This window comes from Phalacrocorax carbo, chromosome 1 (assembly GCF_963921805.1).
Source record: "Phalacrocorax carbo chromosome 1, bPhaCar2.1, whole genome shotgun sequence".
NCBI lineage: Eukaryota > Metazoa > Chordata > Aves > Suliformes > Phalacrocoracidae > Phalacrocorax > Phalacrocorax carbo.
Genome location: NC_087513.1, coordinates 147812031 through 147836998, shown reverse-complemented (window position 1 = coordinate 147836998; position 24968 = coordinate 147812031). Strand labels below are relative to the sequence as shown.

Genomic DNA, 24968 nt, shown 5'->3' with positions numbered 1-24968 from the left:
GTGATAAAAGGTCTTCATTGTATTTCATTCCTTTAATTGTTAGTAAATTCCCTTATCAGTCATACCATCCCTTTATCTGGGAACATTATCTTAAGATTTCTTTATTTGGGAGCCTTTATCTTAGATTTTGTAACTGCAATGACAGAACATGAGTGGAAACCTCTGAGGTAGCAGGAACCATCTGCCTTCAGTTCGAAGGCAATGGAGATATTTGCCATGTTACTATATATAAATGCCTTTTTATTAATATATTATGTAAAAGTAAACATGTAATATGCTCAATTGTTTAATAATCTAATCAAGTTTGCCAGGACAAAAGCAGTAAGAGATCTGTTAAAGGAAGACACACCTATATATTTTCTAAATACTTTTTTTCTCCATGAACAGTGTTATTGAGGCAGCAAAAAGTTCAGTTATTCTCTGCTTTACAAGCCATTCTGCATGGAGGTAGCTTGAAATAATAGACAAAACTAAAAGAGAGTTTTCATTGTCAGGGAATTCAATATTCCTGCCTACAATATTTTGTCCCCATTATATTAGATCATTTTGATCCTCCAAATCTGAGAATGAAGAATTGTTAACTCTGGTTTCTGAGACTTATAGCAGAGACTGAATTTACATAGAACCTCATAAATTTCACTTGGGCTTAGTGTTTGCACAAAAGTCAATCTGCGTTGTACCCCAGGAAGAGTACCTAAACCCTTGCAACATCCTTTAATCATACTCCTCTTCAACAGCTTCCTCTGATAAATCTTCAGGCCCTTTCCATTTCTTCTATCAGAGTTAAAATTAGTGCAATATTGAGCAGACAATGTAGTGCCAATTCCCATGACGCTCTAATATTTCAATATCTTGTAACCATTTTGTCCATTTCAGAAGGAATTGTATGCAACTGTGATCTCCATTAATGTTATATCCAGAATTTAAAAAATCTCACTGAGAGTATTTGTTATACAAAGTGGCCTCAGAGAGGTAAATTAATGGGATGTATTGGTTAAGCCAACTATAACATATCACAGTCACTGGAATATTAAACAACTGAGTTATTCTGGAGACTCTGATAACACCTCCCTATACATATGCTAGGCTAAGCTTTGCTATCTTATAAATAAGCTGCATATCTAGGAATATCTCTTACTTTCCCTTTTTGGGTTTGGTTTGGGCTTTTTTTGAGCTTATTTCTTCATAACCATAAGGAAAACCACATTCTTCCTTTTTTATTACCTAAATCTGCTGAAGACCCTCGATCCTGTAATATTTATTTCTTCTGAAAACATGAAGATAGAACTGAAGTTATCCTATTATCAGTTATTGATTGACCATTCTCACACTTTATCAACCGGTGCTAACTTTTTAAATTTGAAAGTCATCATCATTTTTCAAAAGCAGCTTCTTACTGATAATTAAAAAACAAGTTAAAGCATCCCCTGTCCCTTTATGCACTTTGGGTTGTTTTTTTTTAAGTATTTAAAACTGCAGCCCTTTCACGGATACCTGGCCTAGCAGCTATGTAAAAAAAAAAAACCAAAACAAAACCAACAAAATAATAATCCCCTCTGTCTCCAGCATAAAGGTATTTTGAATGCGACACTCGCTTCTACCTGTGCAGCTCAGGGATTTAAGAATGCCATTTTACTTCTTTGGATGCAAATGCATTACAACATAATAGCCATCTGCAACTCCAGCTATCCCCGACTTGAAGAGAAACGCAGCACAGCTGCGTAAGTGCTAAGCAGAAAGAGGGATGCCCTTCTTGCCTGGCTTGGTACCACAACCACCAGCCACGTAAGAAGGCAGGAAAATGCTTCGCCACTTGATGAAGGCACCGGGCTGAGCCCCGTGAGAGGGCTGAGAGACACAGCAGTGGTGGGACACAGCCGCTTTTCCCCACGAAGGAGGCAGGCTCACTGGTGCCAAGGTTTAAAAGTAATCTTTCTACAGCAAATGAGAGAACAGTGCAGGGGAGAGAACACGTTACCATGTTCCTAGGGCATACAACTGTCTCTAAAGCCCCTCCACCCTACCTAGCCCTTCCTGCTTTCCTTAGAGCCTCAGGCCCTGAGGTGACTGGTTGCAAAACTCTCCATTTACACACAGGCAAGAAGAGGCAGGAGGGGCAAAGTCCTACAGATGGTGGGGGGCGGCAGAGATCCCGATGGCCTCCGAAACCTGCGAGGATCCTTATTCCTCCTCCTCCTCGCGTGAAGAAAAGGAAACCCAAAGAATACACTCGTTAACGCAAACACAACACCGCACTTCGCCCCTGCGGCCTGGCCTGCCCCGCCGCCGCCATGTTCCCGCCGCGCCGCCGGCAGCGCGCATGCCCAGCGCCGCCGGCCGCCACGGGGCGCGGGCCAGGGGCTGCCGTTGGCCGGATGGAGGAGGAGGAAGATGAGGAGGATGGAGGCCAGGGAAGCCCGGCGGCATCTGTCCGCTTCGTGCGGTGCCTTTACGTGGTGGGCTTCCTGGTAAGAGGGGCGGGGGGGAGGGGGCAGGGTGCGGCAGTGGCGCGGCCCGGGGCGGGCGGCCGTGCCCGCCAAGGGAAACTCCCCCACCCCCTTCGCCGCCCCGTGCTGGCAGGCGGCGGCGGAGGGGGGGCGGCTCCGGAGGGGGGGCGGCTCCGGAGCCGTGAGGTCCCCTCAGGGCCGTCAGGAGATGGTGCAAAGCCGCGGTCGGGCAGACGCCCCCTCCCCGCCACACACACACACACAGGGACACACACACCTGCCGCCCCCGTGCCCAGTGCCTCTGCCTGGCTGAACCCCGGGGGCGCCGGCGGCTCCCCCGTTGCGCTCTAGATAAGGCTGCTGGGTTTTGAGGTACCTCACTTTAACTGCAGTTTTTTGGGGGGGAGTCTGAATGTTGGCTTGTAGCGGCTGCATTGTTTTATCCGTGCAGCGTGATACAAAGGGGTCATTTTTACCCTGTGAATGCAATGGAATAGCGCAGCGCCCTTAAAGACGAGGGTTACCTTCTGCTTATCGGAGAGCTGCTCCTTGTTTCCTTGAAATACCAGTGGCTGGTGTAAACTAAAAACAAAACAAATAAAAAACCCAACACTCCCCCCCAACAAACAAACACAAGCCAACCAAAATGAAATAAAATTTAAAAAAAAAAGCAAACACAAAACCCCTTTACTTTTTCTAGGAAAAAAAAATCCTTACAGAAAGAACATGGTGTATAGAATTTAAAGAGGGTTTGTATTCTGTAGTGATTCGTGAGCCCTGGGAAGGTGCAATATAATTCCAGCAAATACTCCAGGAAAAGTTGTGTTAGAACAAGCTTTGCTTCTTAGCTCGCTTCTAAACATTGTGGATCTCCAACCCTGTAGTACGTTGCTGACACTGAGCTGGCGTACACAAATCTACCAAGAAGTGGGTGTCCTTTTAGAGGATGGTTGAAAGTGTGGTGAAATGTCATAATAAAGAGCTGTTGCCTGTGATGTCGGCTTCCTATAACCAAGGCAAGTACAGCACAGTTATCTTTCAGCATGAGAAATTATAGGTGAAATGAGAAATAACTAGCCATCAGAGGATAGTGGTTAATGGGTCTTGCTCTGCCTGCATGCCTGTGACAATTCCAGTACTGCCAGGCTATATTCTGAGACTCGTTCTTTTTAATGCCTCTATCAAAGACCTGGACTAGGTCATTGAACCTCTCTTCAGGATTGCAGGTGACACCTAATATTGTGTTATTGAAGATGTTCATAAGTTATGTGCTGTGTTTGCTCACGCTGATTTATTTAATAATGATTCTAACCTTGTAAGTCTCAACTTCAACCATCAAAAGATACTTAATGACAGACTGAGCATTTACTTAGTGATACACCTTGTCACAGTTATTCAGGCTTTGGGCGTACTATGAAAGGCTAGTCTAGTTCAACTCAAGCAGTTACTGATAAAAGGTGATCTTGCTCCAATACATCTTCTGTAAGCCTCCTCTGAAATAGGACACTGTATGCTGTGCCAGACAGTAGTAGTGAAAGAACTACTGGGTCAGTGTGGTTAGCTTAACAAAAGATAAAAAATCAAAAGGAATGAGTAGGAGATCCTTGTACTGTTCTGGATGGGCAGTGTCCTTTGCCCTCCTTTTACAGAACGTTGTTCATTTATGCTTTGCTCTTTTTTTTTTTTCATGTTTCTTTCTTTTCACTACATTTCTTAAGTTATACACAAAGGCAGTCTGTAAGTAGGTTTAGATCTACCATAGCTTCTTCCCCATTGTGGTTAAGTGTTAAAATACTGTAGATTTTCCAAATATACTGTCTTTGTACAAGTAAAAATTATTTTAAGGTGATTGAAATTTCAAACTACTTTGAATTTAAACAGATAAGGTTTAACAGATAAGGTTTAATATACATTAAAGGAATATTTAAAATTTAAATATATATCTTCAGAATGACTGTATCTGGAGGGCAAAAAGGGTTGCTATTTTCATAGTTTTAACTCCTCTGTGAGGCAATCCTTTATCTTTCAGTTTGTGTGTTTTTGTAATTTTGTACAAACTGGATGCATTGTAGAGGTTACAACATACCACAATGGCCATGAAAAATTTTCTTTTAATCTTGTATTGGTATAGAAATAATTTATTTTGTTTTTGAATATTGACTGTTATTAAGCCAGGTTGCCATCATCTTTGTAAAAATGATCAGTTATTAAAACTTTTGCTGCCTTCTTTTCAGGATTTATTTGGTGTGAGCATGGTTGTTCCATTAATGAACCTTCATATCAAATCTCTAGGAGCAAGTCATACAGTTGCTGGAATAATAGGTGAGTTACAGTACTTGACTGATTTATCAAAGAATAAGGTAATGTGAACTGGATTATGCCTTATTGCAAATTGGACACTGTAAGATAATTCTTCTTTGCTAGTAGAATAATAAAAAGTATGGCCAATTTGCAAGTAAAACTGCAAGGGCAGCCATGCTGTGTTAGACCCAAAGACCTGTCCAAACTTGCATATTGACAATAGTCAAAAGCAGGTGCTTGGGAAAGAGCATTCTTGGAAAGAACAGGTAAGTCTTGCAGTAGTACTTGTACAGGTGCATTTCCAGCAACCAAGAATTGACAGCTCAGCAACTTTGGGAGCTGGAGGTGTCGCTTTTAGTTTTATTGTTATTTACAGGCTTTGTAAACAATACTTCAGCAGCTGGTTCTCCTGAGCTTTCCAAAGCCTGTGATTGCTCCCAGTTTGATTGAATTCCTTGCAGCTGGCTTTTGGCAAAATAATTACGTCTTTAAGGAGTGTCTACAAGTAAATTCTGAAGGTTTGGAATTTTATCTTAAAAATGAAGTGGTAAGATGAAGTTCTGTGGTTCTAAAGTTCTTATTTATGTCTTATGGTGCTGTTCGAAATGATACAAATATGATTTCTTTATGGCTACATGTGGCTGACATGGGCTCTGTTATTCAGTCTTTTATTACCTTTTTTATTTTGGATGAAATTTAGCACTTTTCATGAAATAATTCTGGTTCTGCTCTGAGTTGTCAGAGTATTATTTTAAGCAGCAGTTCATAAAAATTATGTTTTCATTTCAACAGTCTGCTTTGATGTTTAACATTGAAAGAAACTGGGTTTTCAGTTGTATTCTTATAAATGAAAGAGGTGGCAGCTGTTTCTCTCTGCTTCTCTTTGCTGCTTCTATTCTGTTGCTAACTGCTGCTAAACTCCTAGCCTCCAAAATGAGAGAGCAGGGTCTGTGGTTTCTTCAGGGCTTCTGTGGTGCCTTGTAACACGTTGAAGCGCCAAGTGGAAAGTAATTAGACCCTCCCAATAATAAAATTCTCTCCTGATTCTGAGAAAGCATTTATAAATACCAAGATCTGTTTTGTTTAATACGCTACACAAAGCAACATCCTTCTTCTTTACATAGTTGTACTATGCAGAAACTATTTCCTTGATTATGTGCTAAACTCCACCCTTGGTTTGTCCTGCTCCCTCTTATTCTTCTAGTAAATTATTCCCAGAGTTTTTCTCATATTTCCTTATTTAAAAATTTTGTGTGTTTTCATTTTAAAAAAAATCAGTTTAATTTTTAACATTGGTATTTTACTTGTTTGGTTTAGGATCTCTCTATGGTATAATGCAACTATTTTCCAGCACACTTGTGGTGAGTTCTAACCCTACATTCCTAAGTAAGTTGGTATTTCTATGGATTTTAGGGGAAAAAGGATGTAGTTATTAATAGTTTTTCTCGAAATTTTTCAAATGTTTATAGTGTTTATATAAGCATTTTTGGTTGGTTGATCCAGTTTTTAGTTTGTGTGGAAAATGTTTGTATCATTTATAGGCACTTATCAAATTTTTCAGAACGAAACAGAATACAATCTTTAGACAAAAACTAGAATCCGGGTTTGGGCTCAGTGACACATGACTGGGTAGGTCTCAGTCGCACAGCTTTCTCTTCAGTGTTGGTACTAGTAAAACAGTTTTCTTCAGTGCAGTAGCCTGTCCAAAAAGCAGTCTCACAAGTCAGCTCTTCGTAAGCTTGTTATCTAGAGTTTGCTTTCCCTGCTTAATAAGTAGTGCCCTGTAATTTGCCATCTGGCCTAAATTAATGCATTATGCCTTTAAGCTTTGTTTGGTTTTGTTTTCTATTAGCATTTGGCTTTTTTTTTACATCCTAATCTAAGCAAGAGTACAAAGATTAAACTTCAAGGCTGAACCTCTTGAATGGATGCTTTATCTATCAATACCTTAGATCCATTTGTTTAGCCAGGAGCACCTTTAATATTACCCCGGTACCTCCTAGCTTTCAAGAGAGCAGATTTTGAGCATCTCATGAAAAAAACTGTTTCAGGGTTTGTTATGCAGGCCACCTGGGATAATTTGTTTCTATAGTCTTGTGGCATTTTCTTTGAACAGCAAGACTATTGCCTGCTTTCTTAAAAAATGTTCTGTTTGGAATCAAGCTGATTTATAAGCATGCTACATGCAAATTTACTGTTTGCCCTCCTCATAAATAATTCCTACTTGTCTGCATTCAGATGACAAACTCCTCATAGCTAAGATCATTCCTTTTAGGATGCTCAACAAGCATCTAGTATATAGCAACCATTGTTGCAAAGAAATATTTGTGGTTGGTTGTGATAACATGTTCAGAGGGCCCCTGCTACTAATATTTCATGGTGTTTATTGCAGGATTTTATTTTTAAAGAGAGAAATTATTTTTTTAAAAGCTGTATGCATGACATTGAATAGAATGATAGTTTTAGCAGGTGCACTGCTGGCAGGGCAGAACTCTGCTCGTCACTTCCAGTTTTTGAGCACTTGGGAATGTTGTGCAATATACTTACTGAGCTTTCATTGACAGTCCTCTGATCTTTTTTCTCAATTTAATTTAGAGTTACTGATTGTTCACTGTACATAGTTAAATGTTATAAAAAGCTAATATTAATTTCCTGCTTTCTGAAAGGGCTGCTGGAGTGATATAGTAGGAAGACAGTATTCCCTGCTTGCTTGTATTCTTCTCAGTGCACTGGGTTACTTCCTTCTTGGAACATCCACCTCTGTGTTCCTGTTTGCCATTTCTAGAGTCCCTGTAGGTGAGTAAATGCTTGGCATTTTGCAGTTGAAATTCCCTCTAGTCTCAGGTTGAGAATTTCTACTAGAGAAATCATGGTATGTGGATGGCTACATAGCAGCATCATCCAGCGGCACCAACTGTACCCTAGTAATGGAAAAATCTCTACAAATCAAACTTTCACGTGGCTTTTTTTTCTGAAAATAATTAGAAATGAATACTCAAAAACTGTCACAGCTTTTATGCCACCTTGAGTGGCTGAATTTTATAAGAATAGGAGTGCAGCAATTTCCTTGAAAGAGGCTATTATAAGGGTAGTCATAACAAGTACACAATACACCAGGTCACTGCTGGAAATCTTGGCCTGTTTTTACAATGTGGAATGGAATATGTGGATTATTGTTTTTTTCCCATGTATAAAATATACCTCAAAGTGATACTACAGAATTTGGCTGAAATTTTAGGTGACTGCTTCAACAGAATATTTATGTTGTGCAAAAGCATGTACGTTTGCAGCACTGAAGATGAGTTTGTGCCAGGGTTCATATCAGAGTTCTTATAATAGCTGAATACCTTTTGCATATATTCTGATATAATAAGCATTGCTATTACTGTGAACACATCTACTGAAGGGCATTTTTATGGCCCGTAGTCTTGATTTAGGAACTGTTTATATTATGTCTTAGTTTAAAGACAACTTACTAATGAATTATTTGGTTGCTATTTCATTACTTAGTAGACATAATACTTTTTAACGTAACAGCACTGTGGCTGTGACAGCATTGCCCTGGTCAGAGGGAGGGAGCATAAAAGATTGCATTATTAGTCTTCCTGCAGTATGCTTACCCTTCTGTGCTCTTCTTTTGCCACCCACCAGTCTCCCATATGAGTTTGGTATGTCACAATCCTGGAAATCTACATACTCAGCAAAGCTCGTACAGAGCTATGTTCATAAACAGAGAAGCCATGCCTACTCCACCATTACCCACCCACGATTTCCTATTTTAGTGGCTATTTTATTCCTAGTGTGCTCCAGCACTCAGCTAAATTACTACTTCTTTCAGCAGGGGTGCAGAAGCATTTCTTCAACACAGATGCGTGAATAATTTTGATTCCCAAGTCCAACCCCTTGATCCTGGCCGGGATGACGGTCATGGCCCAACGTGTTGCATGACTCTAGCATTGAAGAATCTGTCACTTATGGAGTCTTAAAAATAGATTTTGAACATTGATATTTCAGATAGTTTCTGTCACTTGAAGTATTTTGGACTGAGCAATACGTGTTTATTATTTTGTTTATATTATGTTGCAGGTATTTTTAAACACACTCTCTCCATCTCTAAAGCCCTGCTTTCTGACTTGGTTTCTGAGAGAGACCGCCCTTTAGTAATGGGACGCTTCAATGCAGCCTCTAGTGTGGGCTTCATTCTGGGGCCTGTCGTTGGTGGCTACCTTACAGAGCTGGAAGATGGCTTTTATCGAACGGCTTTCATCTGTGCCTCTATCTTCCTTATGAATGCTGGTAAGCTGCATGTCATATTTTGCATCTTGGGTCCCTTCGTTCCTCACTTTTGTGTTTTTACGTCATTTGTAATACCTTGAATTCACAGTGTGTTTATCATCTATGGCACACATTCTGTTTACTGATACTACACTTTGAATTTGAGCCTGTGTGGACGGGTGGGAATTTTGAAACAGTTAACCTCCAGGTGCTTCTCCTCTGTATTGTATGTATCACTTTTACGTTCCGACACAGGAAGGGGAATTTTTCATGTGCCCAAAGATAAAGACTAGAAATCAGAATTTTGGCTTTAACCTTTAGATTTGTTTATATCTTGCAAATGTATCACATCAGTGTTTCTACCTTCCTTGTTTTCACCACATTTAAAACTGAGCTGATACTGTGAATAAAACTAGACTTAATCTTTGTAGTTTTTTAAAGTGCAATGATTGTTAAAGTCCTTTTTTGGATTTTGATCTTTACACTAAAAGTGTTACAATCAGAGTAACGTCTTTCACGTAAAGTTAATGCAATTGAAAGAAAGCAACTAATTTCTTGATCTATAAAGGTCTTGTGTGGATGTTACCCTGGAGTGAAGAAAGCACTGGCAATCGGGAACATCAACAAGGCAACAAAGGAATGGACAGATTCTCAGCAAAGGCAAATCATGACCTGCACTTGAAATCAGCAACTAGTGGAGGAGCTCTGGCAAGCAATAGCCTTTTCCGGTCTCCGTGGATCCAAGTTGCAACAGTGCTGAAGAGGATTAAAGAAATCGCGTGCTCTGATCTGTGGGATATATTTTTAGTGCGGTTGCTGATGTCTGTTGCTATACTGCTGTACTATAGTAATTTTAGTCTGGCCTTGGAGGAGAGATTTGGGGTGAAACCCTTGTTTGCTGGATACCTGATGAGCTATAGCAGTGCACTTGGAGTCCTGGCTGGTTGTCTGCTTGGACCAATAACAAGATTCTACCAGTACAACACCTACAGAATGTTGTTGCACTCCAGCAGTCTTACCTGCATGTTGATTCTCCTGTACGCGTCAGCGCTGAGCATATGGATGGTCATTTTGTCTTCCACATTTTTAGCCTTTTCAACTACTATAGGTCGTACTTGTATCATTGACCTTGAATTGACCATTGGTGGGAATGAGGCCAGCGGTACGCTCCTAGGCGTGGGACAGTCTGTGACATCAGTGGGACGTATAGTTGCCCCGCTCCTTTCTGGAGTTGCTCAGGAGTTCAGTCCTTGTGGCCCTCCAAGTCTAGGGGTTGTACTAGCTTTAGTAGCTATTCTGATAATGAACGTGAACAAACAAAAATACCGTAGCCGTGGAAATGTTAAGTTAAAAAAACAGTAGCTGCAAATTTGTATTGCATAGAGGTATCTTACAGGAGAGGCAAAGTGAATCAACCTGGGGTGATGCTTACACCTGCCAGACTTGTGTAGTAGCAACAGGATCGTTTAAGAGGGCACGTAATACTCATGTGGAGGCAAGTACATGTAAATATTTCTGCTGCAGGGATGTTAACTCTAGACAAATGTTATTCTAACTTGTACCACTAGAACACTTGTGAGAGGGACAGGTGTTGCTGTATTGTACTGGCTCGATTTTTTAAATGGATTTTTAACCTTTTTGGAGGGGAAAAAAGAATGACATGAAATACAGAAATCCCGCTTGTAGTTCACATTTGAAATGTTTAGATTGATAGATTGTTAAAAGACAGAAACTGGTTCTTATTATTTAATCCGAGGTGAATTTTTATTATTTAATCAGAAGGAGAATTTGCAATACAGCTCGTTAGCCTTGATATCTTATGCTGTGGTCTGCTGCCACTTGTCTGCTGTGACAGTAGCTTAATTAACAAAGCATTTGCTTCCGTGATTTTTTAGGCATACTTTGTCTATAAAACTTGCTGCACAGCATGACCAGGCACCTTGGGTAGCCATCTGGCCCCTGCTGATTCCTGGTCTTTCCCAGGTAACAGAACTGGGTGTATGCTAACCTCATGTATTAGAAGGCCTAAAATGGACAATGTAAGGATAATACGGGGTCATTCAGCCTGAAACAGAGACTGAATGTAAGCTGTATTGAAACTTGACCTGGTGGTTTCTGTTTAGTAATAACTTCTACTGAGCAATTTTGTCATAAATTATTTGTTAATATTTCCTGTGCAATTTTTGTACCTTCATTTTAAGAATAAATTTGCTTCTTAATTCTTTTGAATGACTGTAAAGGTGTGCTGGAGCAGCTACTGGAAGTTCATGGATCTGGATTAATGCATTCTCTCATCTCTGAAGGCATAAGTGACATTTCAGTGACAAGAGAAAAACTGTGTAATTTTTGGTATTTTAGTCTTCATTTGTCTGCAACGCTTAACTAATGAGGGATTACTCTCAGAGCTCTACTAAGAGTTGTAGCACTCTCCTGTGCTATTTATTGTTCAAGCTCATACTATTTGCCAGTCAGCAATGTCTGCATTTCATTTGAAACATAGAAAAAACTATTTTGCACTAATAACGTTCCATATGCTTTTCCCAGTATTATTTGATGAAAGTACAAAGTCACTTATGTATAATTTTTGGTTTGGTTGGGGGTTTATTTTTTTGGGGCGGGGGATGTTATTAGAAAGAATTTAGTTATCTCCTTGAACACATGCGTGCAAATGGTGTTGCTGCTTCAGGAGAATCATATAAGGTGTTTTGCATTGTTTTCCTTCTTTACATTTTCCAGTGCCTGCTATAATTTAAATTCTTGTTGAAAGCTCAGTGGTTCCCCACCATGGGAATATGTATAGAATTCTGAGTTGTTTTAATTTTATATGTTGACATAATGAGTGTGTGTCATATTACTGCTATGATTTCAGTACATATCCTCAGAGTTCCTTATCATAATAATCTGTGTTTCATTCCTCCCTAGGAACCTGAGGCATTTTCAAGTGTTCTTGTCTTACTTGTTAGGTGCCCCAAAACATTCTTGCCCTAAATTTCCTATGTTCTTTCTTTCCATCTTTGAAAAATATTTTTTTTTAACCTAAAGCTACCCTTCTGTAAGTCAGGAGCTTCTGTTTTGAAACTATAGCAAGGGGGAAGGAAAAAGGTAGGGAAAAAACCCTAAAAAATTAATATATATGAAAGATTTAGTAGTTTTTATCATACTTCTTGTTATATGAGGTAACAGACAACATTTACCCTTCTAGGCTGCTGCACTGATTAAAGCTGAATTCTGTCAACACCATAAAATTCAGTTTATACTAACATATACAGCTGCCTGGATATTGCTTTTCTGCTTAAAAAAAAAACCTTCAAAACTTCACTGTTTTTGGATATACTTATGTGAAAAACATGCTTTCCAGAATCAGCAAATATTTTTGGTTTATTTTGAAAAGAAGTTCTCCATATATGCTAAGTAAAAATGAAATTAAATAATCGAATTGAGAAATCTGTGGCAGGCTGTGGTATCAGGGGGATGTTGCAACTGATGCTACAGAAGAAAGTCTTTGACTTGTAGGCCAAAATGATTTCTGAAGTGCTGCAGAAACATTTCTTCTTTTTAAGACTCAGTTACAGAAAATTTGCCCTATTTTTTTTTTTTAAGGAATAGAAATAAAATGAAGTGACATTCCACGTCTGTCATTTTGTCACTGTGCTTTTTCCCCTTTTCCTCTGCTGAAACTACAGCACAAAATAGAGGGGTTCAAGTCAATGTGAAACGGAGATGTTTGTTTTCTCTTCAAGCTGTTCCTTAAAATGATCATTTGAATCTGCCTGCGTTTCACACAAAAGGCACAGGAGCCAAGGATTCATCCAAGAAGTGGCTTGACAGTGAATGAAAAAGAAGAAATAAAAGAAAAAAGAGAACTTACCGTTTTTATGCTGGAGTGCTTAAAGCTACTGTTCCTAGTGCCTGGAGACTATGTTTGGATCCCCTGTGCTGTCTCTTAGTTGCCATAACCGTGCAAGTTCAGAGAGTGATGAGTAAATGACATCCCTGGAGATGAGGAGATGCGACTCCCCCTTTTAAGTTGAAGGACCAGTTGCAGCTATTTTGCCTTCAGTCTGGTGGGCTTTGCTGAATTACTCAGCAGTTTCTTGAATCCAATTGTGGCATCTGAAGGCTGTAACAAAACAGAGATCTGAATGTGGACTAAAGAAAAGAAAGTTTCTACATGGAAATCACTGCAGATTAAGATTTTTTTTTTGCTTGCTTGCTGTTGCTCCAGTTCTGGGTCAATTTCTGGGGGCTTGTAGGCAGGGCTGGGTTTTGGGGTTTTTTTTACCTTTTTAAATTTTCACTTTTTTAACAGTGACTACTTTTCTGACCTTTATGATCAGCTGATGTTGAAGACGCTGTGTCTACAATATAGTAATTTATTTCTGTAAAACAGCTGGTAGCATATGATATGTACTGATTTTGTTGCTTTGAAATGATGAAGCATATGTAAGATTTATTCTATGTTGGTGTATACTGCTTTCCTTTGAAGAGATCCTTTATAAACATACCAGTTCTGCAGATTTCAGTTTCTTGTCCTGTTTTCTTTTCTCTGAATTTACTCACCGCAGCACCATCAGAGAGGTCAGTACCATTCTCATTTTCTGAGAATGGGTTGATTATTGAGCAGATAACGCAGCACCAAAACAGGACGAGTATTGCTTACTAACTGGCTCGCTCATTACTTCAAACACTCTGTGATGCCATCTCGTTCTAGCTGATGGGAACCTCTCTGGGTATGCTCAGGTGCTGCCAGCCCCCATTCCGCTACGGGTGCTGTGGAATACGCCTGGGTCAGTGAGGTTTTATAGCCTGACACTAATTTGAAAACCCAAGATCCGACTGTGCTCTTGTTGCTGTAATTTTGAAGACTCGCAAAGAGCTGATCGTGAATCTTGCAAGGGAGCAGATTGTAGCCTGAACTCTGAGAATTACATGATTGTGAGTGGAGTTCAGACTGCTTATAAAAATGAAAGTTTGTAGGGCTTGTTTTAAAGGGAAGTTTTGAAAAACTTCTGTGTTAACTTACAAGGAGAAATGAAGCCAAATTTCTAGGGGTTTTTTTAATCCTATGTTAGCATCAAAGGACTATTTTTGAGATGTGCTACATGATAGGAACTGGTCTTCTGTTGTCCAGTTTGTAATAAATAGGTCTTAGATATGAAACAAATGAAGTAAACTGGGGTATTTAAAATGCATTTTCATTTTTGTGGCAAAAAAAATACTTTTTGAAACAAAACCTGTGGCAATTAGGGTGCTGTTGTGACTCACAAATCATACATATTCACCTGAGCACGTTTCAGATCATGAAACACTGAGACTCACCAGAGCAGCCAGGGCAACTATTACTTTCCCTCCTACTAGTCCCTCATATTCTGTCAAATCTCACAGGATAAAAAGGTTTCCAAAGCATGTCTGTGCTGTATGGGAACCGCATCAGTGTTTGCCTGCTTGGGAGAGAAATGATGCTAACCCAATCTCCCATCGTGTTGTCCTATTAGAAGATCTGTCTACCACCTGCAACCCATCCGTTGTTGGCCTGGCTGGGACTGTATTGCAGGTGCCATGTTTTAAGTATATCCACAAGCGTATTTTTATAGGATCAGAGCTCTTACAGTATAAACCCCATTCCTCCAGCCAATTTCAAAATCCTTCATCTTTTTTCAGGAGCGGGAGGATGGTCACAGAACTTAGACAGTTTTGGAAATGGTGATCAGCTGAAGCATTTCTTGCGGAGTCAGCCTTGAATGTTGCTGGAGTCTGGCATTGGTGGACCTCTTGAAAAAGGCTGTGCAGGGGGCAGCGCGTTTGCTCCCAGAGACCCCAAGATACTTTTCGTAACAGCAGGCATGGTATTGTGGCCAAATTTTTAACTTTGTTTCTCTGTGTGATTTCTCCGTGGCTTCAGCAGAGAAGGATAAGTTTCTAAATTGTTACGCAGCATAGTTTTCCTTTGTTGAACACCAGTGCTTTCTGTAGAGCTTGCACTATGCTTCTATCTACTATTGCTCCTACCTGGAGAGCCCTTAAAATTTTGCCTCATGGCAAATTATTCTTGTTTTCTCTTTCAAATATCTGCTTAAAGCAGATAACTGGTTGTCTTTCTACTCTCTAGCCCTTGCTATACCTACTTTCGTATCCTATTTACCTTTGATTTATAGGCCTCTCAGCAGCTAAGGGGGAAAGAAATTCTCAGAAAACCCTAATTAAGAGTGTAACATATATATTTTCCTACTGTCCCTAAAACTGGATAACTGGGCATTGTGCTTCCTTACCAGGGCAGTAAAATATCAATTCTACAGAGTGTACTGGTGAGTCCATCTGGAAACAAAAAATTGGTACATGGATTTGGCGAGTTTCCCAGTCACTGCTGAAGATGTGGTTTCCTGAAAAAGTGAAACACATGTCCCCAGTCAATACATGACTTTCCCCATCAGATGGTGCTCGAGGACAGATTTATTGGGCATTTCTTTCTCGAGCAGAAAAACTCTCTTTGCTACAACATTAAGGAAAAGTCTCCTTTGCAAACTAAAGTTAGATGGGCCTTTTAGAAAGATCAAAAAGTGCTATTGAAGTTGGTTTTCCTTCACAGGAAAAGAAAAAAAAAAAAAAGTAGGAAAAGGCAAACCTCTGATCCAAACCACAGCAAGAGTTGAATGAGAAGGGCTACCTGGGACACAGACTGTCACCTGCCGCTGTCATTGCTACTGAAGAGAACAATGAGGATAGTTCCCATAGGTGATGAGGGTCTCACCCAGCAGTAGTGAAAAAGAGCCTGAAAAGGGTGGGAGGAGCAGGAGTGGGGAAGGGAGAGAGCACTTTTAAGGTAAGAGAGTCCCAGGAGATATGTGATTCTGCTTCACAGTGTAATGTTGCTGCAGGTCTGCCTTGATGCTTGTCTTCTGTGGATCCCAAAGTGCTTTGGAAAGGTAACAACATGCTAGCATGTTTTGAAGCACCAAGAGCTTAGGACCAGATTTCATAAAAGCAACCTCCAATTTGATGTGCTTGTATTCTGGGGCACCCGGTTTAAGTACCGATGAGCTGAGCATGCACTGTACTAAAGGACAACCAGCAGAGCAGTAAAGTTCCTGAAACCTGCATTCATTATTTAAAATTGTGCCCCCCCAAAAATGACAACCATTTGAAAACAAAAGGCAGCTTTCCCCAGATACGAGCCAATTGCTTGGCTGGTCATTACCAGCTCATGAAAGAGAAAGCTCCACATTGTGTAAACTAGATGTGTTTGTGCAACATTTCAGATTTATTTATTTATTTATTTATTTATTTATTTATTTATTTGGTCAGATTTCAGATGGGCCTGCTACAAAGCACCTAGTCTAAGCAGTCTGATCTGCCAGGAAGACGTGGTTTCAAAACCGAAATCCAAACTGAAGGCTTCTTTCTTATTCAAACATGATCCAGATAAGGCAGTGACAGAGTACTCACTGACAATTTTACTGATGAAACATGTTTTCCTGTTGAAAGACAAATTAAAAATTTGTTTTTAAAGCTTGGTGGCTTTGTTTGAATCCCATTTTATTTCCAAACAGGAGGTGATCATTAAAGGATAGCTAAGTATTGCCTTCCACAAAAATAATTTGTCGAGAATAGCCATGATCATTTGACTGAGATTTCTCGGATTCGCATAGCCATCCCTCGGCAGCTTAGAGGGACATTTGTCATGCAGCAGTAACTTCCATAGCTGGAACAGAGGAAAAAGACTAAAAGACCTATGCCAATAAATGAGTTTAGGAAGGTTAGACATTTCAAATAGACACATGAAATAAAGATTTTGGAAAAGCTGTTAGAAGAAGGAAAGTCTTAAATGCCCATTTATAAAACTAATTCATCAACACCGCATGTGAACATTTGAAAGAAATCTACCCTGTGATTTTAAAAGGAAATTCTGATTTTTAATAGTTCTTTCAAAACAAGCTTAAATTAAAAAAATTAATCTTATTGCCCACAGATTTAGAAATGTGCTAATGAAAAGTTATGATTTCACAGTGTACATTCTTCAATGAAAGTTATCAATCTTGCAACAAGTAGAATGAAAACAATTTATGCATTGTGCTGAAATGTGTATCTGTGCTAAAGCAAGCTCAAAACTTAAGACAGATTAAGTGGGACAGAAAGTGCAGATTCCTGAGAGCTACAGTTAAGTATCATTTATTTTAATGCACCCTCCCTTCCCATATGCACTCAAATGGCAGCCTTTTACACTAGGGTGACGAAGTCCATGTTTCTTATGGGTGTTATTAAGGTGCACAGTGACTTCAGCTGATTCCAGGGCCCTGCTGTGCTACTTTTCGGTACAAACAAATTAGACAGAACATTTTTGTTCCTTGGAGTGCATAGCTCAGGCAATGAAAATATTTTTTTCCCCTTTTACAGATGAGGAAAGAAAAAGTAAAAGAAGTCGACCAGGGTCATAAGCATGAGTGAATGCGTTTCTCGAGTCTCAGTGGTCCCTGACTCAAACAGGAGACTGCTTGCTTTGTCTATGTGCAGTGCTCTGCAACTATTCTACCGCTGTGTTTGCACTGCAATCAAGAAACTAAGGTGCAAAAAGCAATTTTGAATAAGAATGTTATTTTTCCGCTTGAAATATTCTCTTTTAGGGCTTCTGGTGTCTTGGTAGGTGTTCTCAGCTCTTGCTGACATCAGTGAAGGTCAAGGTCATTCAGATTTCCCTTGGCGGCCCTCAGTACCTTTCAAAAGTTACATAATGCCAAAAATTCAGAAAGTAAAAATTCAAGCTATTCAGGTCTTCCCTCTGTTGCAACTCCTCTCTATATACTGTATTTGCAATTCTGCTCCTACAGCTTGTTCCTTCTCTTCTTCCTCTTTTTCTGCATCACAGCTCTTCAAACAAACTGGGCTTCAGGAACATATTTATTCTTCTTATAAAGTCTGTACGATAGGTGCATTGTGCAATTTTCAGTGTTACTCATATTAAAGCTCTGGTTAAAACAAGTATTACTCGATTATAAATAAAATCTGAAGTGATACAGAATTTTTTTAAGAACCCATTCTTCACCAGACTTTCAACAATGATTTTCAATGGATAACTGGGTACTGAAGCTGCATGACTTGGTTCCACAAGAGATGATGTGATAAGGCACATTTCCATCCTATCTTAATAGTGGAAATAATGTAATTAAAGCATTGCCATGAGTTATTTATAAAAGAGATTTTTTTTGATGTCTTCAGCTTTGCAATTGCTTCAGTATTCCTTTCACTTTATTAATGGCAATGACTTTACCCAAATGTAAGTGGTTAGACCCACATTGAGACTTGTTTTTTTTTTCAATGGATCCCATAGTCTGATCAGATAGTTTAGAAACCTAATTAGATACGTCCATGGTTTATTACCAATAGTTCTCTTTTAGCTATGTTCAATATGGCTGGTTCTCAGGCTTATTTCTCTGCCTTTCCCCTTGTGATGCCTGCCTAACTAACCGTGGTGGTGGTATAGGTCTTGCTGACCCATGGTCTGCAGTCAAATCTTCCCTGCTCAAGGTGCCAAATCTTGGTCGCGTCAGCAGTGGCTGCCTGAACCCGATGGACGGCTGAGGCAAGGTGCTCGGCTCCTGCTGCTCTCCTTGGCCATCCTGGCTCCCGTCAACTTCGTTCTTCCACTCCACCCTGAACTCAGGCAGTGGCCTCTGCTGTCTCAGCCTCTGGTCTCTCAAGATTTTCCCGGCTCTGGGTCTTAGATTGAGCACTGTGGTAGCTGCATCCATCTCAGAGTCACTGCTGTCACCCACTGTTTATTGAAAACAAAATTAAAATTTTAGGTGCAGAATAGTACCGTTTCAGGAGTATTCAGATAAGAGTACACTGAGCACCAGCACCCAAAGAAGAATGTTTTCCTGTGTTTCCTAAATTTGGTGCTTTCTGATTAGACCTAAGAATTGACACTGACCTCTGCCAGGACAGGATAGATCTGACTTACAAACATCCCTCCCCTCAAAACTGCGATTTTTTAGAAAGCCCTTGCTCAGCTGTTCCTTAATCGCCAAGTGCTCCCCTGTTTGAGTTGACATTTCTGCAATTCTGCCTCTGGACATGGAAAAACCTGTCTTTGAGCTACCTGGGGTCTAGTTCCCACTTACGTCCAAGCAGGATACAGAAATGAGATTTCTCACCCTCACATCCCATGAAAGCTAATCTGAGAGGCATTTCCAATGTTTTTGGAAATGTTCCATGCACAGGGGCTCTAGAAACCTGACTCTGGAAAAGGAGCGTCAATAGCCCACTGAGCAAAGGATCTTCCAACGACAATGTACAGATGGGAGGAAACATCCTATCCTTAATACGCCTGAATGTAAGATATCAGAGAAAATCTACATGACAAATCTCACAGGCTGCAAGTGCTGCAGACTCCTTCACTCCATCACAGCAGGGTAGTAAATGGTCAAGGTAAAGCTGACCTTTTGGTCAGTTCTTTCTGAGAATCGTTCAGGCAATACCCTTAAGCGATCGCTATCAGGGAAACTAAGCTGGATGTGTACGTGTGCATAGACTTTCCCCAGCAGACTTCTTTTAAATTGACTAACATCTTCACCAAAACTTGCACACTTCAGTCATTTGAGAATAATTTTAACAATCATTTATGAATGCCTCAAATTTGTTCTTAGACTTAAGTCAGCTATGATTATTTCAATATATCAAAGCAAAGAATTGTGTATTGTGCAACAGTCATCAGAACAACTTCCATTAGTAGCCTACATGTTATTTCTTTTAAAAAGGTGAGGAAGTGGTCAACAAAATATATCACCACATAATTGTCCGTTCACGCAGATAAATATATATCAAGGAAGGTCTTCATCAGACTGTGTTTGCAGGCTTTTTCCCCCCTAAATATGTCAAATAATACATTTTTTGACAACTGAATAATCTGGAGGCACATTTCCTCTTTAATTCTAGGTGACAGTAGGTGACCTCTGCAGATAGAACTACAGAATAAAAGGCATCCTACATTCAGGAGAGCAAAGATATAATTATTAACAGACAAAAACATGGTCTATTGCTAAATTAATTTGGAAGAGTGGGAATCAAGACATTTTAGTGATTGTGCAGAGATTTCATCTTCCCAGCAAGTGATCTTGATGGCCGCTTCTCATGAAAGGGAATGCTCCTGAGCACGGTGTAAGCATGGTAATGCAGCTGGTAATAATCAAAAGTAATATATAGAATTGGGCAAATTTTCACACCAAATTGTTGGTTTCCTCCAGATTTTTTTTTTGTTAGAATTCAAGATCTCCAATAGAAAAACATCTGTGAGTTTAGGCAGAAAAAATTATTACATTTTGGTTGTAAACTACAGCATTTTGAGAAGTTCTTCATAAGAACTACAAACCAGATTTCATGTACTCATTCTCCCCTCTAGTTTGGTTCTCAGGGCAGCGTCCTCTACCCTGACCCCAGCGAAAAAAGAAACCAAATAGGCTAATAATCCAAGAGGAAGACCTGGACATTACAGAATAAAGACAAGGAGAATGAGCCATGGTAGTGCAGAAGTGTTTCAGATTGCTGCTTGCTCATAAGAGGAGATGTGCTGCGAGGACTATGCCACCGCGGCATTTGAACTGAGAAAGCCCCGCAAGGTTTGAAATACATGCTTTAGGACCCACCACTTTTAATGCTCTAAGACCACTGCTAAATATCCAATACTTAGAAATATGCTATGAAGGTATTAACTCTGGAACGAGAGCAGGTGCACATAAAACATTTAATATCTATTTGAAAATTAATATGCTGATTTCTCTACATCACCCCTGGAAAAACTTTCCTTCTACATAGGCAAAACAACTGCACCACAGTAAAAGACAGCAGAAAAATTTTCATTACCTCTGGATGATGTTTTATTTCTCACTCGTAGTTTCTCTGGGAGTTTAGTGTTTTTAGGAAGTGAAAGGAATCTTTTTGTATTCGCAGCAGCCTGCGTGCAAAGAAATACAAGAAATGTTAAGTTACTGCAGACTGAAGTACCTGTATAATGTATGTTAAGATACACAACTGAGGCTTGAACGGGGTTATGTAGCTAAAGGGCTGGAGAGTAGTTTGGGATTAGCTAATATGTGACCTTTTAATACACACTGAAGTTAACGGTGATTGCTGGTTAAGGTCTGTGCTAACTAAGGGAAAGACTGAGTAATCTCAAGCAGCTTAATCAAAGGAAAGCCTAGTGATATGCCTTCTGAGATCGAAGTTAATAAATGTATGCTCTCTAACCTCAACCTTACCTGTACAGGTGTTCCTAAGGAAGGCAAACGCTGCAAGCATGACATCGCTTCATGCAACTCCAGATTGAAACTTTTTACTAGTCAGCTGCAAAAATTAGGGTGAGACTGAAGCTCGGACGCAAGAACTAATCTGTATTCTGATCCTGCAAGCACTTTATACATATAAATTACTTTATACAGTTGACTAGTCACACTGAAGTTGATGGGGAAGTTAGGCACCAGTGTGATCATTTACCAGTTCAGGGCATAAAATCCTTGTTTTCCCAGGACTAAGCTCTAAAGGCCCTGGGTGCAGAGCACACCTCATGCTTCCTGCAACATGAGAAGTACTTTCCAGGACAGGCTGCTGTTTTTTTAAAATTAAAAGATTTCTCAAAAGCATCCTTTCTTACATTTGTGGCAAAGATTTCTTAAAACCTTTACAGTCTACCAGCTCTCCCTTGCTTGTACCATTCATTGCTGCACACTCAAAGGGAACCTGGAAGGAAATTCATTTTCCATGAGACATTCTTCCTCTTTGGATATTGTTGTGCTGCCCAGGACCACCATGCTTCCTTCTGTGGTGGATCTATCCAAGGATAATTACTTTTGAAATTACAGCCTGTGCATTTTAAAAAGCCGTCAGACACCCTGTTTCTCCCCCTGCCCCAAAAATGTCTCCATCCTGCTGAGTGTCTTCAGCATTCCACCTAATAAATAATTTATTTGTATGACAAAGGCAACATATGTAGCTGTGGTTGAAGGGGAAAAAGTCATTCAGGAACAGAATTATTGCCACAATTAACACCACAGTAGCCCTGGTGATGATGACAAATGAGATATAGCTATTATTGGAGACATCACTCCAGCCTCAGCTGCTGAAGAACAACTGTATCAATGAAGACCACAGTCACTAAGTATTCCTGTAACATGAAAATACATATTTATAGGATGGTTAATTTCCATGATACCTAAATGGCAAGATGATTTTGGGGGATCAGCTTCCCTGCTGAATCACTGTGCTCCATTCAAATATGGTCTGAAGTTTACAGCAAAGGTATTGCAGGATTGCCTCAGAGCGCCAAATATTATCATGCTACAGCATTTCTTGTAGGCGGAGGGGGTTTTCCTACTCTGTGTCAAAATGTGAAGTCCTGACTACATTTTATAAATACTAAAAAGCCCACAACATTTGTCAAATGAAGAGCTCGCTCTGACTGACTCAATTAAAAGTTCTCTTTCCCGTATTTTGGAGCATACTGTAAGTAGTTTGTCTATCTCAAAGTCATTTTTGACCTTGATCATCCACACTTCATCAAAATACTGATAAAGAATACTGACCATCCCTTAGAAGAACACTGTGCACAGAGTCTGTTCAGCTCCTCCGAGATAAAACTATGGCAGCAGATCCCACTCCCATATCACATTCTGCAAGACTGAAGCTTTGCTGAACAGGACAACACAAATTAAGGGGCCTATGTGTGCAACTCAAGGTGTAAGTGTGACACTATACGTACAGTTGTCTTTCAAATTTCCAAAGGAATTATTTTTTCTGCATTTCAGAAGACTTTTTTCCGCATGACATTTAGCTACAAAGAACTGATTTCTCTAAAACAACCAAAATGCAAGTACCGGTCTTTCTCTTGACAGGCTGTTCGTTTTCCTCAGGCTCTCCCTAAGGCTGTGCCGGCGACGGATCAGAATTTCTTTGGCCTGCTTTTCATTTGCATCTGCAGCCAGGCTATGTCGGTTATATGACATTGTCTGAAATATAAAAGCAGTGGTCACATTCTGAAAATCATAATGTCAAATGTGTTGAACAATATGCAGAGTGCAAAACAGGCTTTTTGCTTTAATGTTTTAATAAGCATCATAAATCCTTGTGAACAAAATCATCTTGCAGATGATTAAGAACAAAAGCAGCAAATATGCCAGCATTTTTTTTGGTCATCTGCTTCATAAGCACCTGTTTTGTTTGGTTTGAGGGCTTTTTTAACCTGCTGATATTTATAATGAATGAGAAATTGGAAGAAGCTGGCATAATACAGTTTACCACAACATTGTACTAGCTCAGTCAATATGTCAATAGAGGACGCACATTTGAAAGTGATGAGTCACCTAGGGGGAAGTCATTTTTACCTCCAGCAAGCTGAAGCTTGCTCCACTTTTGAATGCTTTCCAAGGGCTCAGGCATTCAAACTACTTAGCCACAGGAGGGTAAATGTGAAATGTCCTTTTGTTTCTATTTCACTATTTTTCCAGCTCATCACCTCTGCTGTTAATACAAACATTAACACAACTGGAGGCAAATAGGAAATCTAATCCCATATCACAAAGTGAACAAAATACTGATATAAGTGGGACAATGTCAGGTTGAATTTGGACCTATGATCCTTTTAAAGTATATTGCAGATAATAACAAAACAAAAACATTCATCTTTATCCATAGTATACAATCAAGTAAGCTATTTACATAAAGGAGTATGAATATGTTGCTCTACACGTGATAGGAAATGGATTCATAGGCAATAGTAGTAAGTAACAGCAATAATTATTTTGCTGCAATACAGTAGACGCTGCACTAGTCCAAAGATATGTTAGGAAGGGAATCAGTATATTCAAAGAATAGTGGGATATTTAAGTATGCAAAACTTCATCCTTACTCGATGTCGTATTTGGTAGAGATTCTTTGTTAATATTTCTCGCATGTTTTCCATTTCAGTGGGAGAAAGTGGCTTTATTTTTCCTTCATGATATTCACTGTGGCAGAACAAAAAAGGAAAATAGAGGAAAGAGAGAGAGAGGAAGAATGGGTTTATTTTTCTGGTTGGGAATTACATTTGAACTATTTCCTTTGTTAGAGTTGGAAACAAAACAACCAAGGAACAGGTAAAAATGTAACATGTAGGAGTAAAACCTTGATCTCATTTGAGTCAGTGATAAACCACAAAACTCAGTCTCCAAAATTTGACATAAATTACATTAAACTGTAAGTCTGATTCAGGTACTTTTCAAAATTCCCCTTAGGCTTCCCGTCGCTACTTGCAGCAGATGTACAGGCACTGGTTCAAGTCCAGCTCTACTCTACATGGCAAATCAGTGTCCCTGTGAGCAGCTGCCCTTGTAAAACTACATGCTCCAGACAAGCACAGCTCACCAAGTGCTTTGTGTGTGAGCTGCAAGAAAAACACTCTTGTTTTGTGTACACTTACTGTTCAGGTGACATTTGGACGCGAAGTGTCCTAAGTCAAAGTGATTATTCTGCCTACAGACTGGGCTGTGAAATAAATTACATGACCCAGCTGAAATGCTTGGCCACAGTGGCATTGCTCGCTTACCTGAGAGACACCGACGATGGGACCTTGCTTATCATTCCGCTCTCTGCCATCTCAATGGCATGTTTGATTTCCAGCTTCTTGTATAAAGAAACAATGCTGGATTTGGGCTGATTCTCCCGAATTAGAAGTCTTCGCAGGTATTTGTTGTCAAACTTTTTAAACCTGTACGTGAGGCAAACCAACCCAACCAGTTAATTTTTATTGTGTATAGTTAGGGAAAGCCAATATACTCTAGCTAATGCAATTGAGAAGGAGTTTATGTCCTGGGAATGTCTGTTCATATTAAGAACCTACTGCTGAGTAACATAATAAAGATGAAGTTCATCTTTGCTTCAGATAGATGGACTTAACCTGTGTTTTGGTTAATACATTAATGGACA

The 24968-nt window shown here is 39.7% G+C and overlaps 3 protein-coding genes across 3 annotated transcripts in view; 1 reads left to right on the top strand and 2 right to left on the bottom strand.

Annotated features, from left to right (window-relative positions):
• Positions 1 to 3009, bottom strand: part of TMEM182 (transmembrane protein 182) — a 34780-nt gene extending 31771 nt beyond the window's left edge. Inside the window, exon 1 of the mRNA XM_064439383.1 lies at positions 2972 to 3009. The gene's annotated coding sequence lies outside the window, so the exon portion shown is untranslated. The remainder of the gene's footprint in view (positions 1 to 2971) is intronic.
• Positions 2133 to 11252, top strand: MFSD9 (major facilitator superfamily domain containing 9). The gene is made up of 6 exons (XM_064439362.1): positions 2133 to 2468; positions 4682 to 4769; positions 6066 to 6109; positions 7415 to 7544; positions 8835 to 9044; positions 9592 to 11252. The coding sequence occupies exons 1-6, from the start codon at positions 2292 to 2294 to the stop codon at positions 10383 to 10385; spliced, it is 1443 nt and encodes a 480-aa protein (XP_064295432.1). The 5' UTR covers positions 2133 to 2291; the 3' UTR covers positions 10386 to 11252.
• Positions 11253 to 16326: 5074 nt separating this feature from the next.
• SLC9A2 (solute carrier family 9 member A2) overlaps positions 16327 to 24968 on the bottom strand; it is a 34705-nt gene continuing 26063 nt past the window's right edge. Inside the window, exons 8-12 of the mRNA XM_064439349.1 lie at positions 24589 to 24750; positions 23914 to 24010; positions 22883 to 23014; positions 20877 to 20967; positions 16327 to 18789 (exon numbers count right to left, since the gene is read on the bottom strand). Of these exons, the coding sequence (XP_064295419.1) occupies positions 18419 to 18789; positions 20877 to 20967; positions 22883 to 23014; positions 23914 to 24010; positions 24589 to 24750 (853 nt within the window). The 3' untranslated portion in view covers positions 16327 to 18418. The remainder of the gene's footprint in view (positions 18790 to 20876; positions 20968 to 22882; positions 23015 to 23913; positions 24011 to 24588; positions 24751 to 24968) is intronic.